Source organism: Tympanuchus pallidicinctus, unplaced genomic scaffold, assembly GCF_026119805.1.
Source record: "Tympanuchus pallidicinctus isolate F22 unplaced genomic scaffold, pur_lepc_1.0 scaffold3, whole genome shotgun sequence".
NCBI classification, from domain to species: domain Eukaryota; kingdom Metazoa; phylum Chordata; class Aves; order Galliformes; family Phasianidae; genus Tympanuchus; species Tympanuchus pallidicinctus.
In genome coordinates this window covers 59,949,054-59,976,593 of record NW_026294747.1, presented here as the reverse complement: position 1 = coordinate 59,976,593, position 27,540 = coordinate 59,949,054, and the positions used below count along the sequence as shown (strand labels likewise).

Here is a 27,540-nt window from a genome sequence, read left to right as displayed (position 1 = left end):
TTTTTTCATTGCAATCAAATCTGTCTTTGGAACCACTGCCTGCTTTACAGCAAGAGAGGAAATATTGCTGTGACAGAAATCAACCAAAAACACACAGTGCTAAAAGTCTGCTTATTTTCATTGTTTTTAATGCTGGTGGCTTTAGGGTAGGAATATCTGAAAAAAAAAAAAAAAAAGGTGATTCTGTATTATTAATTTCATTTCCTCCATGGCCCTGTTTATGTTTCTGTGCTTGTCTTCAGCCTTGTAGAAACTGATGACTTGCAGTTATTAGAAGGTAATGCAATTCATTAGAGTTTCAAGTACTGGAGATGTACAGATCATCAAATCACAGAACGGCCTGAGTTGCAAAGGAGCACGATGCTCATCCAGCTCCAAGCCCTGCTGTGTGCAGGTCACCAACCAGCAGCCCAGGCTGCCCAGAGCCACATCCAGCCTGGCCTTGAATGCCTGCAGGGATGGGGCATCCACAGCCTCCTTGGGCAACCTGTGCCAGTGCCTCACCACCCTCTGGCTCAAAAACTTCCTCCTCATGTCCAACCCAAACCTCCCCTGTCTCACTTTAAAACCATACAATCATAGAATCACCAAGGTTGGAAAAGAACCTCCAAGGCCATCCAAACGTCCTCCTATCACCAGCAAGGTGGGTGACACAACCTGCTGATCTCAAGGTAACTGTGGCAATTTGTATTCATCAGAAATTTGCCTCACATTTTCAATCCATTCATCTAATTCAGAACATACAAACTATTAAAAAAACCTTCAGGAGTTTAGGGTAGATGGGAGAAAGCAGCACGGTTACAATCAGAGGATACTGTAAAGGCAGTATGAGCCTTAGCACTGATAAACTAAGTTATAGTGGTATGCTGGACTCTACTCAAGTTTTAAAAGTGCATAAATACAGATTCAAAATATAAACATTTTGAGCTCTGGATGCTACAATACAACATAACATGCGACCAATGAGCTTTAAAAAAAATAACACTGAGGTAAATAAAACATCTTAAAATGGTACATATGCATTAATTCTCAACATAGTTCCAGGAAAACCCTTGCCAAGTCTCTAAAGGAGAACATCTGAACGCTGTGTATTAAACAGAAAAGTCACAGACAGATGTGACAGCAGTACAACTCCCAGCCCATCAAAATATGCTATTTTAATGATATTTTTCCTTGATATCATTTTGATTGACAGCACCTTAAGAGCAGAACAACATGAAATGATGTAAAGCAAAAAAAAAATGGTACATTTAAGGAAGTGTTTGAAAGCCCTTCACTCCGTGGCAAAGCTGTAGTTGAAAACTGGTGACCTCACTTTGTTCATGGCAACAGACAGCTATATTAACAAACACACAATTACAAGTCTACTCCCAAAATAGAATTTGGGCTGGGAGGGAGAAAAACTCCTCTTCAAGCACAAGGATTTCAAATAATTACAATGGGGATGTGGAAAAATGACAGGATGGGCGACGGGTTTATTGTGTAAGTGTTCCTCTTTCTTTTTTTTTTTAATACTGGCACACTGCAAAGGCTATAAACGAGTGTTTAAAAAAGAAGGGAAGAGCCCCTCTGTTAAGAAAAAAAATAAAATGAAGGAGATGGCATCCGTTCTGTCTCTGTCACCTTCTTCACTTACCTGGTAATTCCACAAAGTTCTTGAAATGCAAATGTACTCAGGTAGAAATGCAGTAAGAGCCATCAGATGTGCTGATACAGGGCATTAACGCCGTATAGGAAGTGCTTGTGTTTCAGGGGGCAGATCTGATGTGAAAAGCAATGAAGCCATCAGAGCACTCAACGCTCTGCTCCATTTTCTGAAACAAATTATCTTCATCTTGAAGGTAATACGTCCTTCTGAGATGAACACATCGAGCAAAGATTTTAAACCAGGATCCTTTTTAACCACAGTGAGCTTATGTTTAGCAAATGCAGCAGGACAGTACGCAGTACAAGAGGGCACTGGCTTCAATTTGGCAAAAATATGACTGTGTTTTTATTACTGCCTTATTTTGTAGTAGAATCACACTGACTCTTTCTTTCATTTCTTTGGAGACTTTTTCAAAGACAGAATCACAGAATCACCAAGGTTGGAAAAGACTTCCAAGATCATCCAGTCCAACCATCCACTTACCACCAGCATTTGCCCGCTAAACTACGTCCTTCAGTACAACATCTAAACATTTCTGATACACTTCCCATGTGGGGAAGTGTTTCCACTCCACCACCTCCCTGGGCAGCCCATTCCAGTGCCTGGCCACTTTTTCAGAGCAGAAACTGTTCCTAATATCCAACCTGAACCTCTTCTGGCACAACTTGAGGCCATTCCCTCAAGTTTGTATTTAGGGGCACACATTATGCCCCTAAAATCAAAAGCATTCATTTCTGAACTGCTGTGATTTCCTGAAGGAAAGGGAACGGACAAGACTGGGAAGATGACAAAGCTAATATTAGCTAATTATTAAAGCCTGTTAGATAGGGACCAGCCAATTTTTTATACCTGAAGGTGGATGCACAGTCTTCATCCAACCACTCTTTACATTTCAGTACAGGAGGAGAAACTAATACTAGTACTTTTAGTACTAGTGGTGGCAATGGTGATGAGGAGACGGTTGGACTGGATGATCTTATAGGTCGTTTCCAACCTTGTGATTCTTGTGATTCTTGTGAACTAGTATGTCCTGATGTTAACTTACAGAACCTCAGATCATCTGTAGAGCACAGGAAAATACTGGGAAATGTGTTTTCCCTGTTTGGTGAGTGTAAAGGAGCCTCCTATGGCCTGGGTATGGCCATCCTGTCGTTGCATACCAAAGTTTGGAAAGATAAGTCATGCTCACAAATACACCAGTAGTGTGGGCAGACTGAGTATATATTTTTAGTTTACAAGCTGAGAAATACAGTTGCTATAGAAATAAGAACATTCCATAGCCAGCTTTAACAAGAGACTGTCCTTGCTCAGACAAGCCAACTAAAAGCAATGCACAAACGCTCACACATTAAGTCATAAAATCAGTGATTCAAGAGAAATTAAGCATTTGGTTTCCCTAGTTTACATTTTCCCTCTCTTGCTTTCCTCGGCAGTGCTTTTTTTTATAAGAGAAAATGTTACTTTGGAAGAATGCAGAAGAGGACTTCAAGGACAGCATAGGTGAGTCGATCTCATGGCGGGTCAGGCTGCACAAAGACAGAGCAGAACAGAAAAGTTCAGAGGTCCAGAAGAATCACAGAATCACAAGGTTGGAAACGACCTGCAAGATCATCCAGTCCAACCACCCTCCCATTCCTATCAGTGCCACAAGCACTGAACCATCTCTCATAGGTCCTCATCCAGGCACCTCTTGAACACCAGCAGGGACGGCGACTCCACCACCTCCCTGGGCAGCCATTGCAGTGCCTGACCACCCTTTGAGAGAAAAAGTTCCTCCTAATGTCCATCCTAAACCTCCTCTGGTGCAACTTGTGGCCGTTTCCTCGGGTCCTGCTCGTTGCCTGGGAGAAGAGGCCAGACCCTTTTGCACCACAGCCTCCCTTCAGGAGGTTGCACAGTGCAGTGAGCTCTGCCCTGAGCTCCTCTTCTCACACTGAACAATCCCAGCTCCCTCAGCTGCTCCTCATATTTGTGCTCCAGACCCCTCACCAGTTTCGTTGCCCTTCTCTGAACACGCTCCAGGATCTCAACATCTTTCCTGCAGTGAGGGGCCCAAAACTGAACACAATACTCGAGGTGCGGCCTCACCAGTGCTGAGTAGAGGGGGATGATCACCTCCCTGCTCCTGCTGGCCACACTATTTCTAATGCAGGCAAGAAATCCCTGCCAAGAAATGGAGCGGCTTTCTTACGAGATGTGACTGCACAGACCACTCTACTAAGAAAGGAGACAACTGATGTACAACAGAGGACCAATTTCTCAGTGATTAGGAAATGAAGAAGGGCCATTTACACAGTGCTGTTCATAACGTGAACCAGGCAATGATCTGTACAACTACCAGGCAAGCAGTTCAAGAACAAAAAAAGGAAGGACACTTTCATAGGGCACACAGCACTGGGGAACTCGTTGCCACAGAGTGCCACGGAGGCCAAAAGAATCAAAGGGTTCCAAAAAGTTTAGCTGTGTTCATAGAGCATAGGTTCATCAAGAGATAATAAACAAACAGTCTGGATACAACTGCCAGCTTTGGAAGTCTCTGAATTACCTACCATCAGAAAGATGGAGAAAACACCAGCACAATTACTGCCCTCTATTCACCCCATGTCTTACATAGTCTCCCTCAGAAGCCACAGCTTTCCACTCTCAAAGATGGAGTAACAAGCTAGATGGACCTTTAATCCTAAACAGACAGTCTTATTAAATGCACATCTCAGAAACTTGCCAGAGCAATTTATATTAGCTGTGATATGGACTACAGCTGGGATAAAGCAGAGTTGCAGACAAGGGGAAGAAAGGAAAATGATGTTCTCTGTATCTGTCTGATAAACTCTGGCCATCTCAGTCTCTTTCACAGATAACATTCCTTGGTGGCTTTCTTGGCTTCCCATACTTTTCACAGGGGTAGCTTAGGAACCTGAAATCTGCTTGTAATCTATTAAGTTACGGATGCTTTTTCACATTGTCTTAATGCTGCTCTTTGAATCAAATAATGCTTCTCAGTCCTTCTTGTTCCCTTAGCCCCAGTTGTCTCCCATATTGCAGAAGATAGCCACGTCCTGTCTCAAAACTTGTTTTTCAGGCCACAACAGATAAACTTTCTTCTTTTATAAGACAGATTTCTCATTCCCCTGCTCTTCTCTTCACCTACACTTCTTCCAGCATTTATGGGTGGATGGTGTTCCAGCAAGGACATGTAAATACCTTGCACAACCTTTTACTCTTCCTCCTCCTCAAACTATTTACACTGAAACCACCTAAGAGCAAATCCAAGGCTATTTCTTATTACTGGATCAACGTCATTCTCCAGTCGCTCCAGGACTCTTCTCAACTCCTTATCCTCCCATTTACAACTGATGAACCCCCATAGAACAGCAGAGTCCCCTGTTTGCACGACCGTGTAATTTCTGCAGTTAAAATAAACTCTTCTGCTATTCACAGAGCTGAGCCAACTTTTCTTTAGAGCCTGATTCCTTCCCTGTACTGCCAGCATCTCTCAGCCTTGAGTGATCAGTACATTTCAATAGCACACCACTCCCTTTTCCCAACATCACTGAAGGAATATGAAGGAAATTTAATTCCAGACTGATCACTGATGAATTTTATCAGTAACTTTCTCCACGTTGATAAGTCTCTTCTGAGTACCTTTTGTTATCATCCATACCATTCCTCAAATATCTCCTGTCATCACATTAGTAAATGACTTCTCATATGGCGTGATACCAAATGCAAAAAGCTCATCATCTCACCAGTAACTGATTTTATTCTGATGGTGCTAAGGTGTGGTTTTTTTCAATTTAGCTAATAATTCTCTTTGACTTTTCCCCTGTTACCATAAGAACTCTTTCTGTTGCATATCCACACCAAACATCCTGCCTCTCTGCAGTGTCCACCCTTCTGTTTTATGGACCCATGCTGTTTACAGGCTTCCCAAATTTTCTTATCAGGGAGTGAAGAGTCAAATGTCTCTTCATTATTTGTGCATATTCCAGTTCTTTTCCTTTTTCATTTTTAATTTTTTTCCCAATATATCAGGCTCTTACACAGTGAGATGTCAGACAGAATGAATGTGCAGACCCAGAACATTTGCTTTGTTTTCTCAGTTCTTCCATTTTTGGTGAATTCAGTTTCTTGTTGCTGTTGTTTTCCTATCAGTAACTTTTGTTCTCTCTTCTTCAGTGCAGCAAACTTCTTCCAGCCTAATTCAAATCCTTCTTGCCTTAGTGGTTGTGTTGCCACTTGGGATACGTTCCATATCTAGCAGATATAAATCTTCCTTATCTCCAGATCTTATTTGACACATGTGCATGTTTTTGTTTAGTCACACCCTACTCTCTTTTAGCTTGTCTGCAAAATCCCATTCTACCATCATGTCTGGCTTTATCTCTTAGTCCCTCTCCCAAGTGTTCCAAGGTGACAGTTCATTTATCAATATATTCCACTGCATATTCACCTTTGAATCACAGCTTCAGACCTCAGTCCCTCACCCTCCTTCCAACACTGTTAAGGCTGTCTTACTTACTACACTGCCCTTCTTGTCTCTTTGAAGAAGAAATAGGAACTTCCATCAAGCACATTCCCTAGCTTATTGCTTCTCAGCAGATGGAGCTGAAATCTGTGCTTCATTAAGATTCCACATAAATAAAGCCAATATTTGTCCAGTGAATGCTCAGCTTGAAACACCTCTGTCCAATTCACACAACAGAACACCAAAGGCACGAAAGATCCTAGTGATCATCAATTGCATGCAATCTCTCTAGCAGCAGCTACAGAAGTTCACTTACCCAGAGAAACAAGGACTGGTGTCTTCCCTAGCAAGGACTGGATCCCAACAAACTCGCCTGCTTGCTGTCCTTTGGTAAATCTACTCTCATGCTTCCTCCATATTGTAAAGCCACAAACAGTCACACGTCCAATGTGTATTTTTCAGAGAGGTCAAGCTGCTTAGTATTTTGCACTGCAACATAATTAATGGCTGTTTTCCCTTAAACAGAACTGCTTGTCTTTTTCCGACACCAAAAGTCTAAGTGGTGAAATGCACGATGACATGTACTTATGTTACACAACAGTAAGCAATGAATGAAAACTGGTCACACACGTAATTTCCCCTTGTTGATGGTCTTCCAGGCATTCTCAAGTGGGGGGAAACTGTTTCTTTTTCAATAGGTTCATAAAAAATACCTATTTCCAGCAAGAACAGAGTACACCTATGCGACTAGATCTTTTATGTGAACTTGGAATTGCTTTTGCCATTGGGCAAGCCAATGGTGATTTCACAGCCAGCCTTTCGTCACCAGCAAAACTAAATGAGAAGATTTTGAAATGGGAATAGGTGCAATTTAAGGGAACTCTAAATTAGAGATCAGTTCTGCGACAGGAAAAGGTGTCTGTTAAAGAAAACGGATCGAGGGCGGAGGATTATTGTTCCACCCACAGTGCCAACACAGAATCGCTTTATTCTTTATGTCCTATGTGATTGGAAGAGGCTGAGTGTAAAGTAACAGATCAGAATCTGGGTTATTTCACAATGATAGAGCTGGGCAAGGATACAGAAGAAAATGTCTCATTCATATCATTACAACGATGCTTGTCTTATTCCTCTCTCAATAAAAAAGTGTCTAACGGAGCAAAGACAGTCTCACTTTCTGGGCCTCAGCCTTTCTCCCTGTTTGACAGAGGGCTTTTGATCTTTATTAAAATTCATAGATATTGCCATACTATACATAGTGTAGATATGCATATATAACAGTGCAACTCACAAGGAAATGCTGTACTACAGAGACAGGAAAAGTGGAGACAAAATTGCTGTATTTAAATACTTACATACATACACAATTTGCCAATGCACCAAAGCAGGAAGATTATTGGCATGCAACTCACAACCAAATACTTACAGAAGCGAAGCCAAGTTGGCACACAGTGAGTTTGAGCACATTGCATGGCATAATAATGACAACTGTGCAAAACTCTTCCAAGATCTTCTGAGCAATTAAAATTAGATTCTTAAGATGAGCAACGTACATTTAGGAAGGCTCTGTAGTTCTGCAAATGCTGGAGAGAGAGGCTCTGCATAGCCAGAGAGGGACTGCAGCCCATGGCATCACAGGAAGGACAACTCAGCACTCAAGAACAGAGAACATAGCTTGAACTGTATGTAAAGTTGTATGCATGAAAAGATTAGCATGTATGTGTGTAAATTGTATGTAAGTAAAAGATTTGTTAATGTATAGATAAGATTAATTACTAATAATTAAGAGCAGAATTACTAGATGCCATAAGGCCTAGCAATCAAATCATTATCCCGTTAAATAAAAAGGCATCAGCCTTTGAAAAGAAAACCCAAAGCAAACAAAGAGAAAACAACCCAAAAAATGAACAACATGAAAAAGAAAGGAAAAAAAAAAGAGACAACACCAAAACTTGCTAAGTTCACAAATGGAGAACAGCACATATCATTTTGAAATGGGTCTGTACGCATTTCTGGAAGAGAAAAGGCTACAGCAGGGTAGTTAACAGAGCTACGGAATCACAAAAAAGGAAAATATGCATTGGTGCATATTTTCTTAGGTTTATTAGTGGCCAATGTTAATAAAGCACTCGAATGCCTCTCAACTTGCACAACTGCATTTTCTTTTCCTTACAGATAGCGCCTTTGTTTTCTTTATTCTCACGCAAACACTTGAGAGAAAAAAGTGAAAAGATAACCAAGTGACCAGTGCTGACTGCAGCACTGCATTTGCCATCTTCTATCAGCAAATGATAAAGTATCCATGCAGGAGGCAACGAAACAGACTGCAAACACTGCTCTGACTGTAGTGGTCAGCATATTTGTGCTTAGCACAGGTCTGCACTTCAGCAAAGGCTCTACTTAGTTTCATGAAGGTAGCTTGAAAATGGCAATACACTGTTTTTCCACAGGGGAATTTAAGGCATTTCCTTAGCTCTAGTAGGTTCTAGTAAAGAGAATTTTATTCAGTGAAGTTATTACATCGATCAAGCAAATTATGGCAGTGATAATGGGCAACGTTTCTGGTTGGTAAGAGGCAGACATTTAAGGGCTTTCGGAAGAGCAGATAAAAAACAGCCACATCCCAATATACCAAAGCTTTTTTAACTGATCAGCACATTCAGAAGGTGCAGAGGGCTAGATGTGATGTGATGGTATCCATGTAAGCTCACTGCCTGCTCTGGCTCAGTCCTTCCCAGCTGCATGGAAAATATCTTGCTGCTCTTAAGATGGAGATGTAAGTATCTTTCACATTCACAAAGATCAGCTCCTGGAGCTCGTCTAACAACTCCAATGTTTTTTTATTTCATCACTGGTTGTTTAAAAAAAAAAAAAAATTACAATTACAATTGTTAGTGACCAGCATTCCTTCCTGTACCAGAAACAACAGCACGTTCTGAGCAACTTCCTCAGGAATTCTCACTCCTCTTTGGCCATTCGTTATCAGTTCTACCAATGCTGATCATTAGCGTGCAGAGTATGACAAACTCATTAACAAAATCTACAAAGCAGTGCAAAACTCTGCCTTTCCTGGCTGTCTGTGCCCCTTCCATAAAAATACTTTGAGTTTCAGTGATTTAGAGCAACTGCCCGACAGAGCTGGCTGAAGCCTGGAATTTCCATTTGCAATAAATAGATCAGCAGCAATGTAAAAAGCACAGAGCCAGGCCAAAGCCAGGCTAACCCAGCACCCAGCCAGCAGCAGCAAGCATCAAGGCAGAACAGAAAACTGGAGCACAGGGAGGGCTTAAGGGAAGCTTGCACCTTCCCATCACTTGTCTAAATTTACGTGAACCTCTTCATACTGCCAGCTTCCTCATCTCCCAGCACTGGAAGCTACTTGTGCTGCGGATGAAGAAGTAGCACAGTTTGCTTTAAACACAAGGTGTGATCATTTCCATGACAGTCAAACATCTGGACTCTGCAAAAAAATCATGTTATTCCTTGTCCAACCTTATCAAGGATCTCTATACTTTTATGACATCCAAGCTGTCCCTTTCCAATACTACAGAGAAAAGAATTAATCTGCGCTCGCACAAAAGCTACTCACAGAATCACAGAATCACCAAGGTTGGTAGAGATCTCCAAGATCAACCATCCACCTACCACCAATATTTCCACATTAAACCATGTCCCTTAGCATCACATCCAAACATTTCCTGAACACTTCCAGGATGGTGACTCCAGAAGAAAGGGAAATTTTCCAGTTCATGTCTTCCAATGTGTTTGAGTTCCACTGTGTTACTTGGTGAGCAACCTGGTGAGACAAGACTACATTTCTGCAAATACCCTACAGAGGTTTTATGATGTTCTCGTATCACCTCAACTCCCAATGCATTCCTTCTTTTTTTTGGCTGTCATAGAAAACAAGAGTGGTATTTTCAGAGAATTACTAGTAATGGTGCCAGAATTTCTCCCATTTTACATAACAGCATATCAAAAGCCCATCGCTTGGTTAGAATAGTTGAGACACTTTTTTCATCCTAAATAATGCTTTGCCTTATGAACACTGCATTTCACCTCCCATTTATTGAATTTGTTTGACTACACAACTTTCATGGTGTAGAGCCTCTACTTGAGTAGGTCATTTAAACTGTCTTGTTAGTAACGGAGAGAACAGCATTATAAGAGATTATTTATCTCATCCTAAGGTAGACATGGGATGCAAGTAAATGAATTACAATCTTTTTCTTTTCTTTTTTCTTTCTTTTTTTTTGTTTGAGCATGAAAGGTGCCTAAAAGTAAATACGTCCATAGAATGTAAATGAAGATAAGCAAGACAGATCGTTACATTGAGAATATCAAGGATCCAGGGAATAGGAGTCAAAGTCAGTCAGACAAAGCAAAAAGATAGGAACTGCCTATCAGCAATTCACCCCATCCTTCCATTTGGCAGGATCACAAGTGCACACTGTCTGCCATCTGCACAGATGTGGGAAGCACCTGCCCTCAGATCTGACTGCTCTAAGGAAGGTGCTCCATCACCTAAAAGCTTTGAGGCTTCATGATCCTGCAACCCCTTTTCAGATCAGTTCTTGATGGGCTGAACAGCACTTGGTCCTCCTCTTTCATTTGACACAACTCCTCATTCAGCGCTCTGTCTTTTAAGCCACCATAAATGCTTCCTCACCATGAAAAATAAAGTATTATTTTTTCCTTCTAATTACGTTTTAGACTGAAAGCTCAAGAAAATATTCATGGAGTGGAAAATATTAGGAAGAGTATTGCTGTCAGAAAGAAACATTTCAATATCCATTAATTAAAATGCCCATCTTTTTGTTGAACCAAGCGCACATCTTTGCTTAGTTTTGGTTGGAAACATCTCTGCCTCTTAAACAATACTGTTTTATGATAACCGTGGTTTAATACAATTTTGTCATTAACCTTCCATTTTCTTATAAGAATGCCAATTAATTACAGAAGAGCGATTTACCAAGGACCTTCATTACCAACACTGAAGGGACAAACTGAAGCATTTCATCTTGATTCGAGAAATATGAAATATGCCAATTTCAAAACAAAAATGAAATGAAGGATCTGGCATTTTCATTTGAATGTGCATGCAAAAATAGGGAAAATCACAACTTGGCATTTCTTATTTTTTTAGAAATGTTTTATCTCTTGAAAGGCTGAAATGAAAAACGTCCCAGAAAGATCAACTGCTGGGTGAAAATTCCATTACTTAAACCAACTCTACTTGTCTTCAAATATTCATCCAGAGCTATGCCAGGTATGTAAATAGTTACTCACAATGCCTGTAACACTCACTAAATGGTACATATTTTTGGATGATATGGGCAGAGTTATCTGTCTCAATACTTGCAGTATCCAAAGAGAAGTACTATGACACAGCTATTCAAATCTATTACTGCAGATTACGTAAGCGAAGCTTGGTTTGCACTTCTAAATAAGTCTGACACAAAGGCTGCAGACACATTCCACTGTATCTAGCAACAGAGAAAAATCCCTGTTTCATGTAAACAACAGATAGGCACCGATGTGGTGTTCCAAGCAAGAGGAGGAATGGGTCTTCAAGACAAATTTCTGTAAGAAAGTCAAGATTCGTACTCAAAAGAGAAGACTTTCTAAACAACTCTGCCATTGTCAACCAGACTTTCACAAATATTTAGATGCCTAAAAATGCAGATTTCCATGTTTAGTTTAGACATGAAATGTAATCGCAGGTGACTGGCCGGCCTTGTCTTAATGAACCTCTTAACAATTGAGAGGTGATGGGAAAAACAACCTCTTTGCTTATGTAATAAAAAACATTTACCATTTTGGAACGAGTAAAGCAATGCAATCAGTAGCAATTAGGAAAGCTGCTGCTGTTGAGAACTCTCCTAGGTGACAAACACTGTTCCTTGCTCAAATCCCTTTACTGATGTATACCTCTCTGCTCCAACTAGCTTAGAAAAATGAGAGTAATTACATGCTTTATAAAATTTCCACATCATTCACACCGGAGTGCCAAAAAGGAGCTAAGCCACTGACATGCAGTGTTATTGTAAGCAAAAGAAAGGAGGAAATGCCAGCAAAACAAAAAATAATAATAATATATCTGTGAATGCTTTTAGGAGGCTCCGTGGGTGAGCAACTGTATAAGCAAAATCAAATCAAACTTGTGCTAAATGGTTATTTATTTTCAAGATATGATGCAAGAAATAAAAGCATCATTCAATTTCCACACAGCAAACCTGTGCTGCTTTCAAGTGCAGCTGCTCTTTTCATGTCAGTTATCAACACAAGGTGTCAAAGAACAGCTCTTTTCACTTGCAGATAATTCTACAAGATTGCTACAGAAGTAGAATTTGACAAAATGAAGGAAAATTTCAGATTCTGCTCCAGCCTGAGATTCACTGCACCAAAAAAATCCATTCAATATGTAAAAAACCAACCAAACAAACAAACTAGCAAGGAAGCACAACTGTCCTAGAGGAAACCTCAGGGAATGTTTGAAAGAGGCTGCTTTAACGACTACCCCTTAGAGCTCAGCGTATCTACATCAGTAAATTCAGACCAGATTTACTTATAATCATCACTAGAAATATCTTCCTGAGGAATTTCACATCATGGCCTTTATCATCATCATCAATGGAGAAACTGGGGCATCACAAGTGAGTGGTTCAGCCTTGCCAAAAGACAGATACCTGAAGCAGTTTGCTTTCAGCTGCTAAGACAGAGCATTGGCTGCTACCTGAGAGCTGGTGCCTAAGGTGGAGTCACATCAGAAGTGGAGTGATCACTGCCACTTCAAGAGTCAATTCTACCTTTATGTATATGGCTGTGTGTGTACACACATAGAGGGAACAGGGAGATGGAGAGAGAAAATCTATAGTACAACTACAACATTCACAATAAAAATTAACCAAGGCTACCTAGAGTATCAGAAATCCCACAGGTTATGGGACGGTCTCTGCCAAAGAACCAGGAACAGAATCATAGGACCACGGAATCATAGAATCGTAGAATGGTTGTGTTGGAAGGGGCCTCCAAGATCATGGATTTCCAACCCCCCCTTGCTGTGGGCAGGGCTGCCAACCATCAGATCAGTCTGTCCAGGGCCCCATCAATCATTTTGTTTCCTGAATGGATGAAGAGGAAAATATTAAAGATCTCTGAAGTCTGCTGGTTTTTGACTGTGGTGTGGAGAAACGTTAGAACAGATAACATCTGGAAGCACCAGTCCATTCTGCAATCTGAATGGATTCATTCTGTGCACAATATTTTCTTGACAGAACTCATTCAAGACAGTATGTAAGAAGCATAAGGGACAGGAAAAAACATCGTTTCAGCTTCACTGATTAACATTTGGTTTGGCAGAAGCAAAAAACATTATCTGGACATTGCAGAGAAGAAACAAGAGCAACAATTCTTTGTAGATTTCAGGGCAGCAAGAAGTTAAACAGTACTGCAGTATATCAGACAAAAAGATGCTCTGCTAAAGATGGGAGAGTACTAATCATCACATGCAACCCATCTGTAGTCTGATAAGCAATTCCAGAGCTGTGTTCATTCAAACTTGAAAAAGAAAGGAAATTACCAAAGGAAAGCACATGGGCAGAAATGTCATAGGTAGTAGAGATCCCTCTATGCTCCTCCTGTTACTCATAATCTTTTTTATATGCAACTACCATGAGCTGTTGGGCAGATGGACCTTCAGCCTGACCAAATGTGGCTGTTCCTGTGTTGACAAGAACAGCAGGATGTGGAGAAATAATTTGCAGTGATACTGTCTGAACAGCAAATAGGACATAAATTTAGTCATGGAGAAACTGAACATAGCATTGAAACAATTTCTACTCATTAATAATGAGATTCTTAAAGAGATTTTAGAGGATCAGTGGCAAAAAAATAAAATCTTCTATCGTTAAAATGGCATGAGATAAGCTTTGTTCCTGCAAAATATCACTCTGATAGCAGAAGACAAGAGTAGATGAGCTGATAGATACATTTTCTCCTTCCCTCGTGTTTATGCCCTGTGTCCCTAATTCCCTCCATACTGGAGTCACAATAAAGATCTATCTGAAGTCTGATCTCAAACTCACAACAGCAAAAGCCAAGATTAACTGTGCAAATCACAACTGTAACATCCGTGTATTTATCAGAATAAACAGCAAGACACTGAAAAAAGACAGAGATTTAAGTACACCGTGGCTGCTTTTTCACTTTGCACATCTCAGTTTCTTTGCAGTTAATGAAATTAGACACAAAGGCACTCACAGATTGATGGATCTCGATAAGATGACGGACACGGTCAGAAGGATGCACCCACAGGGACCAATTTCAAACTGAAAAAGAAAGAACTGTATTTACTTTGTTGCTTGATTCCAATCCTAGAGAAACGTAAATCAAACTGAAAGTGGAAAGAACGGTTTTCAATTATGCTAAAATCGCTTTTCTTTTTTGCTCTACTTGTTAAAATGTGAGATCTGTGCTGGGGAGACATTATTGCTCTCTACAACTGCCTGAAAGGAGGGGGGGATCGGTCTCTTCTCCTGTGTAACTACTGACACAATGAGAATGAAAGGCCTCAGATTGCACCAGGGGATGTTCAAGTTGGATACAAGGAACAATTTCTTCTCAGAAGGAGTGGTGAGGTACTGGAATGGGCTGCACAGGGAGGTGGTGGAGTCATTGGCCCTGGAGGTGTTCAAGAAATGTTCAGATGTTGCAGTGAGGGACGTGGTTTAGTAGGAACTATTGGTGATTGGTGGATGGTTGGACTGGATGATCTTGGAGATCTTCTCCAACATTGGTGGTTCTATGATTCTGTGGTTCTACCGTCAGTTGGCTGACAGAAACGGTGTTAGAAATTACATTCAGAAGCCATCATGAGATTGTTAAATACATGAAGATTGGCAGCTGAACACGTGATACCTGGTGAATATTCTGCTGAAGAAGTACAATCAGATCCTCATATCTTGTGGCACTATGCAGGATTAGCTGGGAGGAAACAGAAGAAAAAACAAACATCTGAAATAAGAGCAATTCACTTTGAAACACAACAGCTGAGGGGAAGCAGGCAAAACTTCAGATCTGACTAGAAGGTTTGCAACTAACATAAAGTGGTATAAAAATCTAAGGAAGTCTACCTCTTACTGCTGTGACTTGGTTAAATGCTGTATGGTGGTTAAATGCTGCCTCTTGCTGTTTTTAAGTTCTCAAGCCATCAGCTTGCTTCAATTCCATGCAATGCAAAACGATTCTTAGAACAACATGAAGCCTCAGAAGCAGCAAGCAGCCCAGGAGGCTGTACCCACAGGGTGAGCTGTCTATAGCAGATCTCTATCAGAGCCCTTCTTATTGCTCAGAGAATAAGAGAATTCCCCCACGAATACTCAAACATCATGTGAACTTCAGGAGAGTTTACAGCTCCCAGCCCTTCCTTCCAAGCTCTTTGTTTTTGCATCTTCCCATTTTGTCAGCAATGATGGATTTATGCAGTAAAGATGAAATGGGGTTGGCAGCCCTGCCCACAGCTGAGGCTGGAGCTCGAGGATCCATAAGGTACCTTCCAACCTAAGCCAGTCTGTGATTCCATGGTACATGGCTGACCATATCCATGGCTATATCTAGAGTTCCCTTTCCACCACTGTTTCACCCTGGCTGTGCCCACATGAGCTTTGATAAGCAGTATTTTGATGCAGCACCATGCTATTATTTGCACTCTGAAATGACCAGCAGCTCAAAATCATTTTAATGTATTAAAGAATACTGCTTTTCTTTTGTAAGAGCACATTATGGCTAAAGTTTTGTGCTGCATCAGGTTTTCACTTCCAGTTGTTTCAAAACTGGTTCTGAAATGGAGCTGGTACCTTTGCTCCTCCATTTAGGAGGCCAGTAATATTTCCTTAAGCCACTGAAGCCTGGCTTGTGTCACCAATGTTTACAAAGCCATTTGAAGGCTTCAGATGGAAACAAAGACACTACTGGAAAGTATTTTGCCATTTGGAGCAACTGGGGGGAAAAAAAAAGCAAGGAATTCTGTATAAAACACGAGAAGAAAATACTGTCTCTTGATGTTCATGGCTGTGCTAGCTGACCTGAAAGGATCCACTTTCAATTTTTACTGCATACCAGCAAAATTAGGCAGAGTTTACAAGCTTGGAAGGTAGATGCACCAAAAAGGACTTCAGAGAGCCCAGCTGTCCCCAGGCAGTGGGATGGTTCAGAGCCAGATAAACTACCAGGTTCTGTGATTTCCTATTGGTTTTTAGATCACAAGTGGCAACTGTAATATTAGAGGTTTTAAAACACTTAAGGGATACACAGAAATGGGATTCATTGTACTAAAGCAAGAAAAGCTACAAAAAGGATATAGGGAAAATGTGAGCACGAGTTACACAGAGCCTTACAGTTTCTAAGATTCCATCTGCCTTATATTTTCCTATGGGAGTGAACTGCTGTCTTCCTGACGGCCTAAAGAGAACATGCAAACAAAACCAAAGTTCATGTCAAAAGGACCAAAATCACATTACAGAGAAACCAAAACCTTACATGAACTGAATCACAAACCAAAGATTTGGTATTATTACTTCAGTGACTAATTTTTGGCTTTTTTAAAGACAGCCTTATGCAAAATGAGTGCATGTTGGGTATTCCGTGAACTTTTATTGATGAAACATCTTTAGCTGTGCTCCCTCCATTTAATATAAATTACAAGTTTCTCTGCTAAGAAGGAAGATAAATATAGTTTTAAGATATTAATGCCAACTTTTATTGGGAGGGAATATGAGAGCAGTGACATTAAAAGAGAAGCAGCAGAACAGATGTAGAGTAGCATCAGAGGAAATATTTTATAGGCAGAAAACACTCAAAATATCACTGGAAATGTCTCTGAATTTGCTGGCTTCTGTTTCAGGTTTGAAGAGCTTCAGTGCCCAAAAGCCTCCAGAAGGCTGTCTGCTCTCACTTTACCATCAGTCTTAGTTGTTCTAATAAAATAAATGATCTCTTCTCACAAAATCATAAATATATTGCAGGATTCAGTAACTCCCTTCAGTAGCTATTGGAACAGCAAAAATGGCCTTTTGCATTTCTTCCTCATCCATTTCACGCTGCATGAATACATTTTGAGGACCACAAAAATGATCCCAGGGATGGAAAAATGAAATGAGGAGAGCATGAGAGCTGGGGCTGTGCAGGTGGAGGGGGGAAGGCTGCAGGGAGAGCTGAGAGCAGCCTTCAGTATCTGAAGGGGCTGTAAGAAGGAAGGGGACTGACTCTATAGGAGGGTCTGTGTGATAGGACAAGGGAAAATGGCTTCAATCTAAAAGAGGGGAGATTTAGGTGGATATAAGGAAGAATTTCATACACTGAGGGCAGTGAGGCACTGCACAGATTGCACTGAGAGGCGGTGATGCCCCATCCCTGCAGACACCCACAGTCAAAGGAGCACTGATGGAGCTGTGGGCATCCCTGTGCACTGCAGGGATTTGGACCAGATGCCCTTTAGAGATCCCATCCAACTCAAACCATTCAATGATGCTCTGATCTTTATGAACTTCCATTTTGTGAACTTTGTCCATACTTAACAGACACAATTATAAGAACATCACGTAACTGAAGCTGCTTCTCCTACTTACAGTGCCACAACTGCTTTTTCATTGCTTCCTGCACGCCACAAGATGTCTGCAATAGCCATGGTGAGGCATTTGGTCCTGTGAGCTTCTGAGGGCTGGAGACAGCTGTAGTCCAGGAAAAGCAAGAAACAGAAAAAGCACCGAAGTGTGTATCACAGAGCTTATGATGTGAGGGCAAAGTGCCCCAGCCACAGCATGCACAGGTTTACAACAGGTTTTTAGCAATTGATATATGAAGAAAAGCACTTTTTGAGACCATCCAGGTGTTGTAATGCTAATGCTAATAAGGAGGATCCAGCAAGCTGCCTTGGAAAACTGTCATCTAAGTATTTCAATTGCTTCTATCGCCAAGATCGTTATAACAGCTCCAAGTTCTGAATTCCAAAAATCCTTTGAGTTGAACAGCAAGCCACTGCAGTTCCTGAGAAGACACACCAGGAGCAGTTGCATCCCACCCTTAGGGCTCAATCATCTGTATGAGATGCCACGACAGCACTCCCTGTGCATGCAGCAGCACGACTAGCTAGCAGTGGACTGGGCTTGGTGCTGCCATTCAGCTCCTCAAGGCCTCTAAGGAGGGAGATGCAACTCTATTAGGATTGTTTTATACATTAATACCTGAATTCTAGGTCTTCATATTTAATCACATCCTTGAGCTTTGACTTCTTAACTGTTGTCTTCAAGTCTGCACTGTGGTGTTCCTACCTACTACTAAAACTTAACTACAATGCCATTCACAATAAACACTGTGCTTTGCAGAAATGGATTTTTCTCTGCTGACTTCCAGAATGGCCATTCCTGAAATTCAGATGTTATCAGTCCCAGGGTTTTACGAGGATGAGAGATGATGTCAGAACCCGTTCCCAGCACATGAGTAAAAAGATCCAGTAATGAAAGGAACGTATAAGAAACACCAAACAAACAAACAAACAAAAAAAAACAACCATCTTTTCAAGCCTGAATATGATGTTCATTTAGAAAATATTTCCATATCTGAAGGATGTGAGATTTGGGAAATAATGACAGTGATGGTTTTCAAGCAAAAAAATAAATCACCATTTTCTATTATTTCAGCCTGTGTTCTGGCACAGACATCCAAAATATGGAAAGCATAGGAACTTATTTCAACTCAATCCATTTATAATTGATTTGTAGCAGAAGAGGCAGCAGAATAATAAGGATGTGTGGTAATTACCTCCTGAACCATGAAGAACTCTCAAGTGAAACACTCACCTTGAAGCAGCCAATACTTTGAAAATCATAGAATCATAGAATCATCAAGGATGGAAAATGTAGGTTAGAATTAGAAAGGAATGTAGATCCTCTGATTTCAAGCTCTGAGTTTGCCCTGTCTTTCTGCCTGCCTAAGAGTTTTTGCCCATGGCAAACTCATCATAAGGAAGATCTGTTTATCCCATGAATAAAACAGCCTGCCTTGCTATTCATTTTTAAGACCTGGAGACTTTTAGCATTTCTGCACACCAAGACCAAAATCTCAGCTGCCAACTCGAAGTCCCTTGGGGACTTTCATCATACCTCAGCAGCATTTTTCATATACCAAATATGTAAAAACAAAGTACTTTAAAACCACGTGCGTAACAAGAGGAAAGAAAAAAGGGAGGCAAATATTGCCAAGTACACAGGGCAGGTTGTAGCTGGGACACTCATGGTCAAATAAAGCAATCTTGCTTCAGCCCACTTACCTGGGTGCTACACGATTCTCCAGCATCTAACATCACTTTGTTGTGATGAAAGAGCAAACAGTGAACAGGTCTCAGGGTGTTACTGAGGGCAGTTTGAGGCTCAGGCAGATCAAGGAGCAGATGCCCTCCAAACTGAAATGAACTCTTAACTATCAGAAATACAGTACTGGCGTGGCTTTTAATGCATTTGGGAAGCAATGGTGGTTAATTTAAAAAGCACGCTCTGTTAGATGAATGACAGAAAAGTGTGATGTTCTGAAAGAAATGACTGCAAGAAGAAAGAATTAAACTATGTAACACCATAGAACTAAGCCAACGTAGGGTCAGCTAACCTAAGCCTAACCATGAGCTGACATAACCCCCTGCTCATGCAGGGTATAATGGTATAATACCATTGACTCAATGGGTTTACCAGTGTAACTAACTTGAGGTGGGCTCAAGAAACAGGTGATCTTCAGGTGATTAATTCACGTATCTCATTCATTTGGACCTTTGTTTGCGGGTCTGAAAGCAATCAGAGCCATTATTACCCAGCAACAACAATACTAACAGTCATAGTCCCTTCCAACCCAGTCATTCTATGATTCTATGATAGTAAATGTTTTATTCTAAGTCTGTAAGTCTGGTTTTTAATGTCTCCAATGCCTTACTAAACATCTCACTGCAGGTCTGCCTGCCCACGACCACTCCTGGGTTTGGAAACCTGTGCAGACCCCTCAGGCCCCAATAAAGCTTTGATTAATTGTCACCTCCCATCCCATGTGCTGTAGAGAGATGATGACAAATGCACCCATTTCTCTGCATTATCGATGAACTCAGCCCAAACAACTAACTCATATTGACGTGAAAGATCAAACAAGAAGAAAAGAGAAAGCTCTAACTCTTAAATTCCACCCTTCTTGAGATTCTTGGTGTCAAAAATTGTATGAATTTCATGGTCTTCCAAATCCTGATTGCATTTGCTTTGAAATCATAACGCCATGGAATCTGGAGGTTCAGTGACACCACTACACTTAGAAGAAAACTAAATACAAAATTCATACTCTAGTTTCTTTCTCTACCAGAGATAAAGAAAAGCTCTGTGAAGTCCAAACTCCAAAAGGTTCCTGAGGGGCTGCAACACAAAATTCTCTTACGCTACTGTATGGAAATTACCTGTGTCAGTTGCTGACTTACCGAGCATCCTTATTCCTGTTACTGTCTCCAAAGATAAGCTGCTGTAGAACACAAGCTTGAACTGCTGCCAGTACTCCACATGGGCCACCCTGAGAGGAACAATTGGACACTCCATTAACAAAACACTTTGCCTTGTTTGACACCGGACAAAACTAGTCTGCAAGCCAAGTGATTCCTTGCAGGCTTCATCCATCCTTTAATCTCTCTCTTTCCATCCGTGACTTTGCAATGCTCTCTGTTGCTGTTTTTTGCAAGCCACTGAAAATCAGAATTACTGACTGGTAGTGTGCTTCACATCCATTTTCCCAGAATATACCTAGAACTTGCCACGCTGGCATGGGTCAGTGGGTAGTATGGGTGGTAGGTGGATGGTTGGACTAGATGGGCTTAGAGGTCTTTTCTCTCTCCCCCTCTTCATCAGGGGAAAATTCTTTACCCAGAGAGTGGTGAGGTGCTGGAACAGGCTGCCCAGACAGGTTGTGGATGCCCCATCCTTGGAGGTGTTCAAGGCCAGGTTGGATGGGGCCCTGGGCAGCCTGGTTTAGCATTAAACGTGGAGGTTGGTGGCCCTGCATGTGGCAGGGGGGTTGGAGATTCATGATCCTTGAGGTCCCTTCCAACCCTGGCCATTCTGTGATGCTGTGATTCTGTCTTTTCCAACCTTAACAATTCTGTGATTCTATACGATTCTATAATATCAAAGTCAGTATAATGTCAAAGAGAATATTTTAGTGAGAACTATTGGTGATAGGTGGATAGTTGGACTGGATGATCTTGTAGGTCTTTTCCAACCTTGGTGATTCTATGATTCTGAGAAAGGAAAGTTGCTTTTTTAAGCCTGCTCTGTGCTCATGCAAACAAACAACAGATGCTCCAATCTCATAGGGAGATTGATCCCTATGATCCCTATGAGACAAGAACTAGCTTCATTTCTAGAGGAATAACAAACTTGACTTTTCTGAAGGACAGAATTTAACCTTGCCCTTTAAATCTCTCTCAGCACCATGCCTTCCCTCAAATTCCCACTTCTATCATTAATGAAAGATTTCAGTTTTATGTATACCTCTCTACACTGGGAAGTTATTCCACTGCAGAAGGGAGAAAATAAAGGAAACTTGAATCCTCAAATCCTTTATGTTGCAAATATCACAATACCAACACGTATCATATTAACATTGAATGTAGTGGAGAACAGATTAATGGCTGCTGTAAGAGACTGTGGGATGGCATAGCATTGAATTTCCTTCTCCTCCCTTATTCCCAACCACCCAGCCCATCTGATTCCACTGAATGACCAAGACTCATTTCTGTGTGTTAACTAGGTGGCAATTTTGCACCACCTCTGATTTCCTTGAGTGAGAGAATGGTTGTGGTTGGAAGGGACCAGAATGGGATGGACCTTTTATATGGTCTGATAGGACAAGGGGAAATGGATTTAAACTAAAAGAAGGGAGATTTAGCTGAGATGTGAGGGGGGAATTCTTTACTCAGAGTGTGGTGTGGCAGTGGATGTCCCAGCCCTGGAGGTGCTCAAGGCCAGGATGGATGGAGCCCTGGGCACCTGATCTGGTTGGCAACCAGACCATGTCAGAAGGGATGACTAGATGATGATGAAGGTTCCCTCCAACCTAAGCCATTCTGTGATTCTATAATCTTCAGTAGATTCCTTCCATCTCAGATCTCCTAGCAGACTCTCCAAGGTAACATCATCCAGTGGAAAGCAGTAACACCAAGGAAAGCAAAGACTTATTTTTTCACTGCAAAAACACTGTAAACTTTGTGTAAAAAGCAAAGATCCCCTTTTTTTTTTTTTTTAAGAAGCTCACTTACAGTACCTTTTTTTGTACAATGCCATATTTTAACTGAGGTATGTTATTAAATGTGAAACTCTGTATTTTCCATTCTTCACTGAAGCAACAAAGACTGGAGCCAAACAGAAGATTTTTTAATTCCTATTAAAAAAAAAAAGATGTATGATTTTAAAAGTAAATAACACATATATATACATACTCCAATGTTTTCTAGTAGTCATTTGCAGAAAGAAAGGCGGAGTGTGGCAGGGTAATGACTAACTCACTACAGCCACCCTTTTCTCTTTTATACTTACTGTAAATAGCAACACCCAAATGGGACGGAACAATTTTTTCCTTTTCCTGCAATATTACTTCAACTCATAATGCCGTGTATTGCTCAGCACTAGGAAACTGTCTAGGCAGATTGGCTGGAGCAGTTTCCCATGGAAGCATTACAAAATAGTGCCTCAAAGCTACAGCAAAAGGGAGATGGCTACTCATGGCTGGCAAAAGTGAGAAGAGGACCCTGCTGGACACAGAAAAGGCAGAAGCCTATTTTGCTTGTCAAAGTTGCTGGTATAAGACAAATGTCCAGAGATTCACCTATGTCTGCTGGCAAAATTCAAATTCAGATCTTGGCCCTGAGTGACTGCAGACTCTGCTACTAAGGAATAGCTAAGCTGAAGAATTGCTTTCAGTCTAAAGTAAGGCTGAGCAAATAAGGACTGACTGCTCAGGGTTTGCACCATCACTTTGATACGTCTTTGACAGAGAATTAAGTCAGAAGAAATCCTCATTATCTTTTCCCCGTGGCTTTTTTAATGATTTTTTTTTTTTTGTCTGAATTGGAAGTAAAAATTAAAAGCACTTAATATTTACATCTCTGCTCGAAGCAAGGAAGGTGAGCAAAGGAGAAGCAGTGGTGAATCAGTCAATATGAGGACAGGTAGACAAGCACATGCAAAACTGACAAGAGCTATTAAAATAATATGTGCTTCTTCACTTACAGCCCTAATCTGTGGTTCAAGCAGCTGATAATTTCCCACATACTCTTCTGGTATTTTTCTGAATTCTGTTTGGTGGCCCTAAATTACCTTTACATATGAATCCCAAATAAGGACCATATACAAGAGTATGCACAGCAAGAGTTAAAGCACAAACAAACACCCAACACAGAACAACCCATTGCTGCTCTGACTGAACAGAAATGACCATTTCACACTTCCATTTCTATGTACCATCATAGCCTTACTTTTGCAAGAGAAATATCGATCGCCTTTGACGCTTCTTGAAGCATGTGCAGTGCTGAAAGATTCAGGTTCCTACTGAATTCCCCAGTTGTTGCTTCATCCTCAACATCAACTGAAAGTAAAGAAAGAACATATAAGGAGTTGGAGGAAAAAAAAGGTATGTTTGCTCCCACCAGTAGGGGAAATGATAGACTTAAAAAATAAATAAGGCAAGGCTGAATGGGGCTTTGACCAACCTTGTCTGGTGGGAGGTGTCCCTGCCCATAGCACTGAGGTTGAAACAAGATGTTCTCTAAGGTCCCTTCCAGCCCAAATCACTTCATAATTCTATGATAAGCTATCTTTTCTTTGATTATTTCTAAATAATTTCTTCACAGTCTCACCAGAGAATAGCAAATGCAATTACTCCAAATCAACTAAGCGTCGCCAAAGAAAAGATTCAAACATCTGTGACCACAGTTTCTCTATAGAATATGTTGGTGAAAGCCAAACTGACTCTGAGCAAACTTACCTAATTCTAGGGTATCTTTCATCTGCTCTTCTTTATTCCAAGTGGATGTTGGGGACTTCCTACATTAAAATAATTGAAAAACAAATAAGTGAATGCTTGCTTTAATGAGAAATGTTTCTTGAATAAATGAGAAGAAAAAAAAAAGTGGTAAAATCAGGCAAAAATAAAAATATATAAAATTATTCAATGTCTTTTATCTTAGGTTTTCATGCGTTCTGTATAGAAGAGCACAGGTTTATCAACATCTGTGTCCAAATAAACAGTGTTAGAACAAAAATTTTTTTACTGGAAAAGAGCTGAACTTGAGGAGTTCGTCTGGAAAGGCAGTCTGCAAGGAGCAGCACAGTGCAAATGGTCCAGGATTTCAGTCCTACCTCAACGCTGACTTAATTTCATCTGTATGATTTCAGTAGAGGTCAGACCGTGGCTGCTCATCAACAGAAGCAGATAAGTACAGCCCTCAATTTAGAATCATAGAATCACCAAGGTTGGAAAAGACCTACAAGATCATCCAGTCCAACCGTTCACCTATCCCCAATAGCTCCCACTAAACCACGTCCCTCAACACAACATCCAGCCTTTCCTTGAATTTTGTGTGGGAATTCAAGTACGTGGGACTACCTGAGTTCAGAAGGTTACAACATGAGCTAATATACCTGATGGGGACCAGGATGAGGTTGAAACTGGTTATTAAGCTACTTTAGATATCCAAAATATGCAAGTGAGAATCAGTGTTCAATTAGATGCCTCTACCAGGGTAATTTTTCATCCACTCATAGGTAACAGTTGCCCAAAAGGGACGTGGTTTAGTGGGAATCTTGGTGGTCGGTGGATGGTTGGGCAGATGATCTCAGAGGTCTTTTCCAACCTTGGTGATTCTACAACTCTATAGAATCATCATAGAATCACCAAGGTTGGAAAAGACCTAAAAGCTCATCAAGTCCAACCGTTCACCTGTCACCAATAGCTCCCACTAAACCACGTCCCTCAACACAACATCCAAATGATTCTATGATTCTATAATTCTACTACATGATCTTGTTTTAATTTCTCTATTACACAAATGACAAGTTAAAACTTCACAAACAGAAACACTGAAGGGACTAAGCAGTTCAGCTTGGCTGTGAAAACAGAAGTTAAGTAGAAAGTTGTATTTTGAGAGGCGAGATGGGTTTCCTCTTCCTGTAGAATTCGTACCAAAATGAATTCAGAACTCAGGAAAAGTTTCAAATAACTGTTGTAAAAAGATGATTTTTTTTTTTTTTTTTCACAGTAGCAGCACTGTACCACTGGCCTTTGCTTTGGAAAAAATGGTATTGCACTGACAGACCTTTCAGAAATAGTATGGGATAATTTCCTCAGCAACATCCTTTGTGTGCATGACATTATTATAGCAACAACTGCTGTCATATCACATACTTTCCATTAACTTAATTTCCTTTTTCAGTATGTGAAAAATGAATGAAAACAGAACGCACACACATATCACACTCAAGATTCTTCCACTTTAAGATCTTTTTGGTACATTGGCAGTCTTTGATATTGAAATAATAGAAACGCCTTTCTTTCTGTGTATATACACAATAAAAAGGATTTCATGTGCACATCCACAATTAAGAAAATACAGAACACAAATGAAAACCACCACATTACTAAGGATTCAAGGTAAAAATAAATCAGATGTCTAACACGTAAGCATAGACAAGAGAACCTAGAGCAAACACATACAGTGCTATTTGTACAGGATTCCCACTGAACAAACAGTACCTTTTGCTATACTGGATTCCAACTCAGACTTCTTTCTCTCACTTGCTGTTGTTTTCATCTCTCCTGGTCAGAGGAGTCTCAATGACACTAAATTTGCAAATAAACTGTTTTTCAGCCAAGTACTGATGCCACTGAGCTGCACTTAGACTCAAACAGAATCCACATTCTTGTTTTGTCTGAGTTTGCAAACCATTGTCTCTTGTTTCCTAGAGAATAATGTGTTTCCTCCTAGGTCAACCCATTTGGATCTGGTTTTCAAAACAAAGCTATTAATGCTAAAGAATACAGCACTATCATTTACAGCTATTGACCAGGTCTGGAAGGAGACAGGATTTAGAACACACTGTTTCTAGTTTCCATGTTTCCTAACACGGATCTGACCCACGCCATCCAAAATTCTCCCAAGCAGTGCCCAAAGAGAGCTCACAGAATGGCGTGCTGCCATTTAACAGCAGGACTGGCTCTACCAAAACCACCCCAGGAGGCTTCATGTCCTCAAACATCCCACCATGCCATACTGCCCTTTATTTTCACTTTACAGAAGCACTCCACCTGAGGATGCATCAACAAATTGACATTATTTCAGAGCCAATTCTCTCCAGCTTAACAAAGCAGCTCAAAAAAAAAAGGAAACAAAATTATATTTGACAGCCACAACAGGAGACCTGGAAGAGATCTAAAGTCAAATGCTATGTAATACGAACACAGCCCAGATACAGCAAGAAGAGTCAAAGCCAGAGAGCTGTACTTGGATCTGTTTCACTTAGCAGCACAGATTTAAGTACAGACTTTCAGGACAGAAGGAGGCCAAGCAAGGTGTGGTTAATTATCCTTTTCCATCAGGAGCCCATTCCCACTACATCAACACTACAATCGAGGAAGTCAATGAGTTCTCAGAAGTTATTAGTCTCCATTTATATTTTACTGCACTTTGCTATATAGAAAGCTCAGGATTTAAATATGAATTTAGTCAGTGTGGACTTGGGTGTTGAAAACAAGTGCTGATGTTGTCTGGCAATCACAAATACAAGGACAAGATCTACCTTTTAGTGCTCTTGCTTCTTCTACATATTCTTACATATTTGTCCTTCAGCTCTCTGTCATTTTGATGGTACTGAGCTCCCTAAAGCACAGATATCCCACTTCATACATGGAAAAAATTGAGGCTGATCAACTTGAGAGGATGATTTTCACAGCATTAGCTGAAGGAAATCAGCCTAGGTGTTGCTATAATTATCCTGTCACCGTTCAAAAGAGTCACAAGCAACTTACACATCTTTCTGCAAACTTAAACCCTGGCACATTAAGCAGTTAATAGGAGGACATCACGTCAATACCCATGTGCTTGAAGCAGACAGTGTTTAGATCTGAGTGATTGTCACAGCATCACAAAGGGCACGGGATTCAATTTGCAGATTATTAACCTAAATTTAGTTGCCTGCATAGTTGGGTGTCAACATTCCCATGGCAATTGATTCATGGCTGAGTCAGCACTCAGGAGGCTCAAGCCAAGAGGTTCAAAGGCCTTTCAGACAACTAAGTGTATGTGCAACAAGTAGGAACTCAGGCATCTGGATTTACATAAGGTCCCTTAGGTACCTCA

At 40.7% G+C, this 27,540-nt stretch overlaps 1 protein-coding gene across 2 annotated transcripts in view; it reads right to left on the bottom strand.

The window, feature by feature from the left end:
* Positions 1 to 27,540, bottom strand: part of MINDY4 (MINDY lysine 48 deubiquitinase 4) — a 67,899-nt gene that overhangs the window by 23,047 nt on the left and 17,312 nt on the right. For both annotated transcript variants that reach the window (XM_052695042.1, XM_052695043.1), the window contains exons 6-13: positions 24,171 to 24,229; positions 23,662 to 23,771; positions 22,452 to 22,568; positions 20,617 to 20,705; positions 17,741 to 17,842; positions 16,511 to 16,574; positions 15,033 to 15,098; positions 14,376 to 14,443 (exon numbers count right to left, since the gene is read on the bottom strand). In XM_052695042.1, coding sequence (XP_052551002.1) covers positions 14,376 to 14,443; positions 15,033 to 15,098; positions 16,511 to 16,574; positions 17,741 to 17,842; positions 20,617 to 20,705; positions 22,452 to 22,568; positions 23,662 to 23,771; positions 24,171 to 24,229 — 675 coding nt within the window. The remainder of the gene's footprint in view (positions 1 to 14,375; positions 14,444 to 15,032; positions 15,099 to 16,510; positions 16,575 to 17,740; positions 17,843 to 20,616; positions 20,706 to 22,451; positions 22,569 to 23,661; positions 23,772 to 24,170; positions 24,230 to 27,540) is intronic.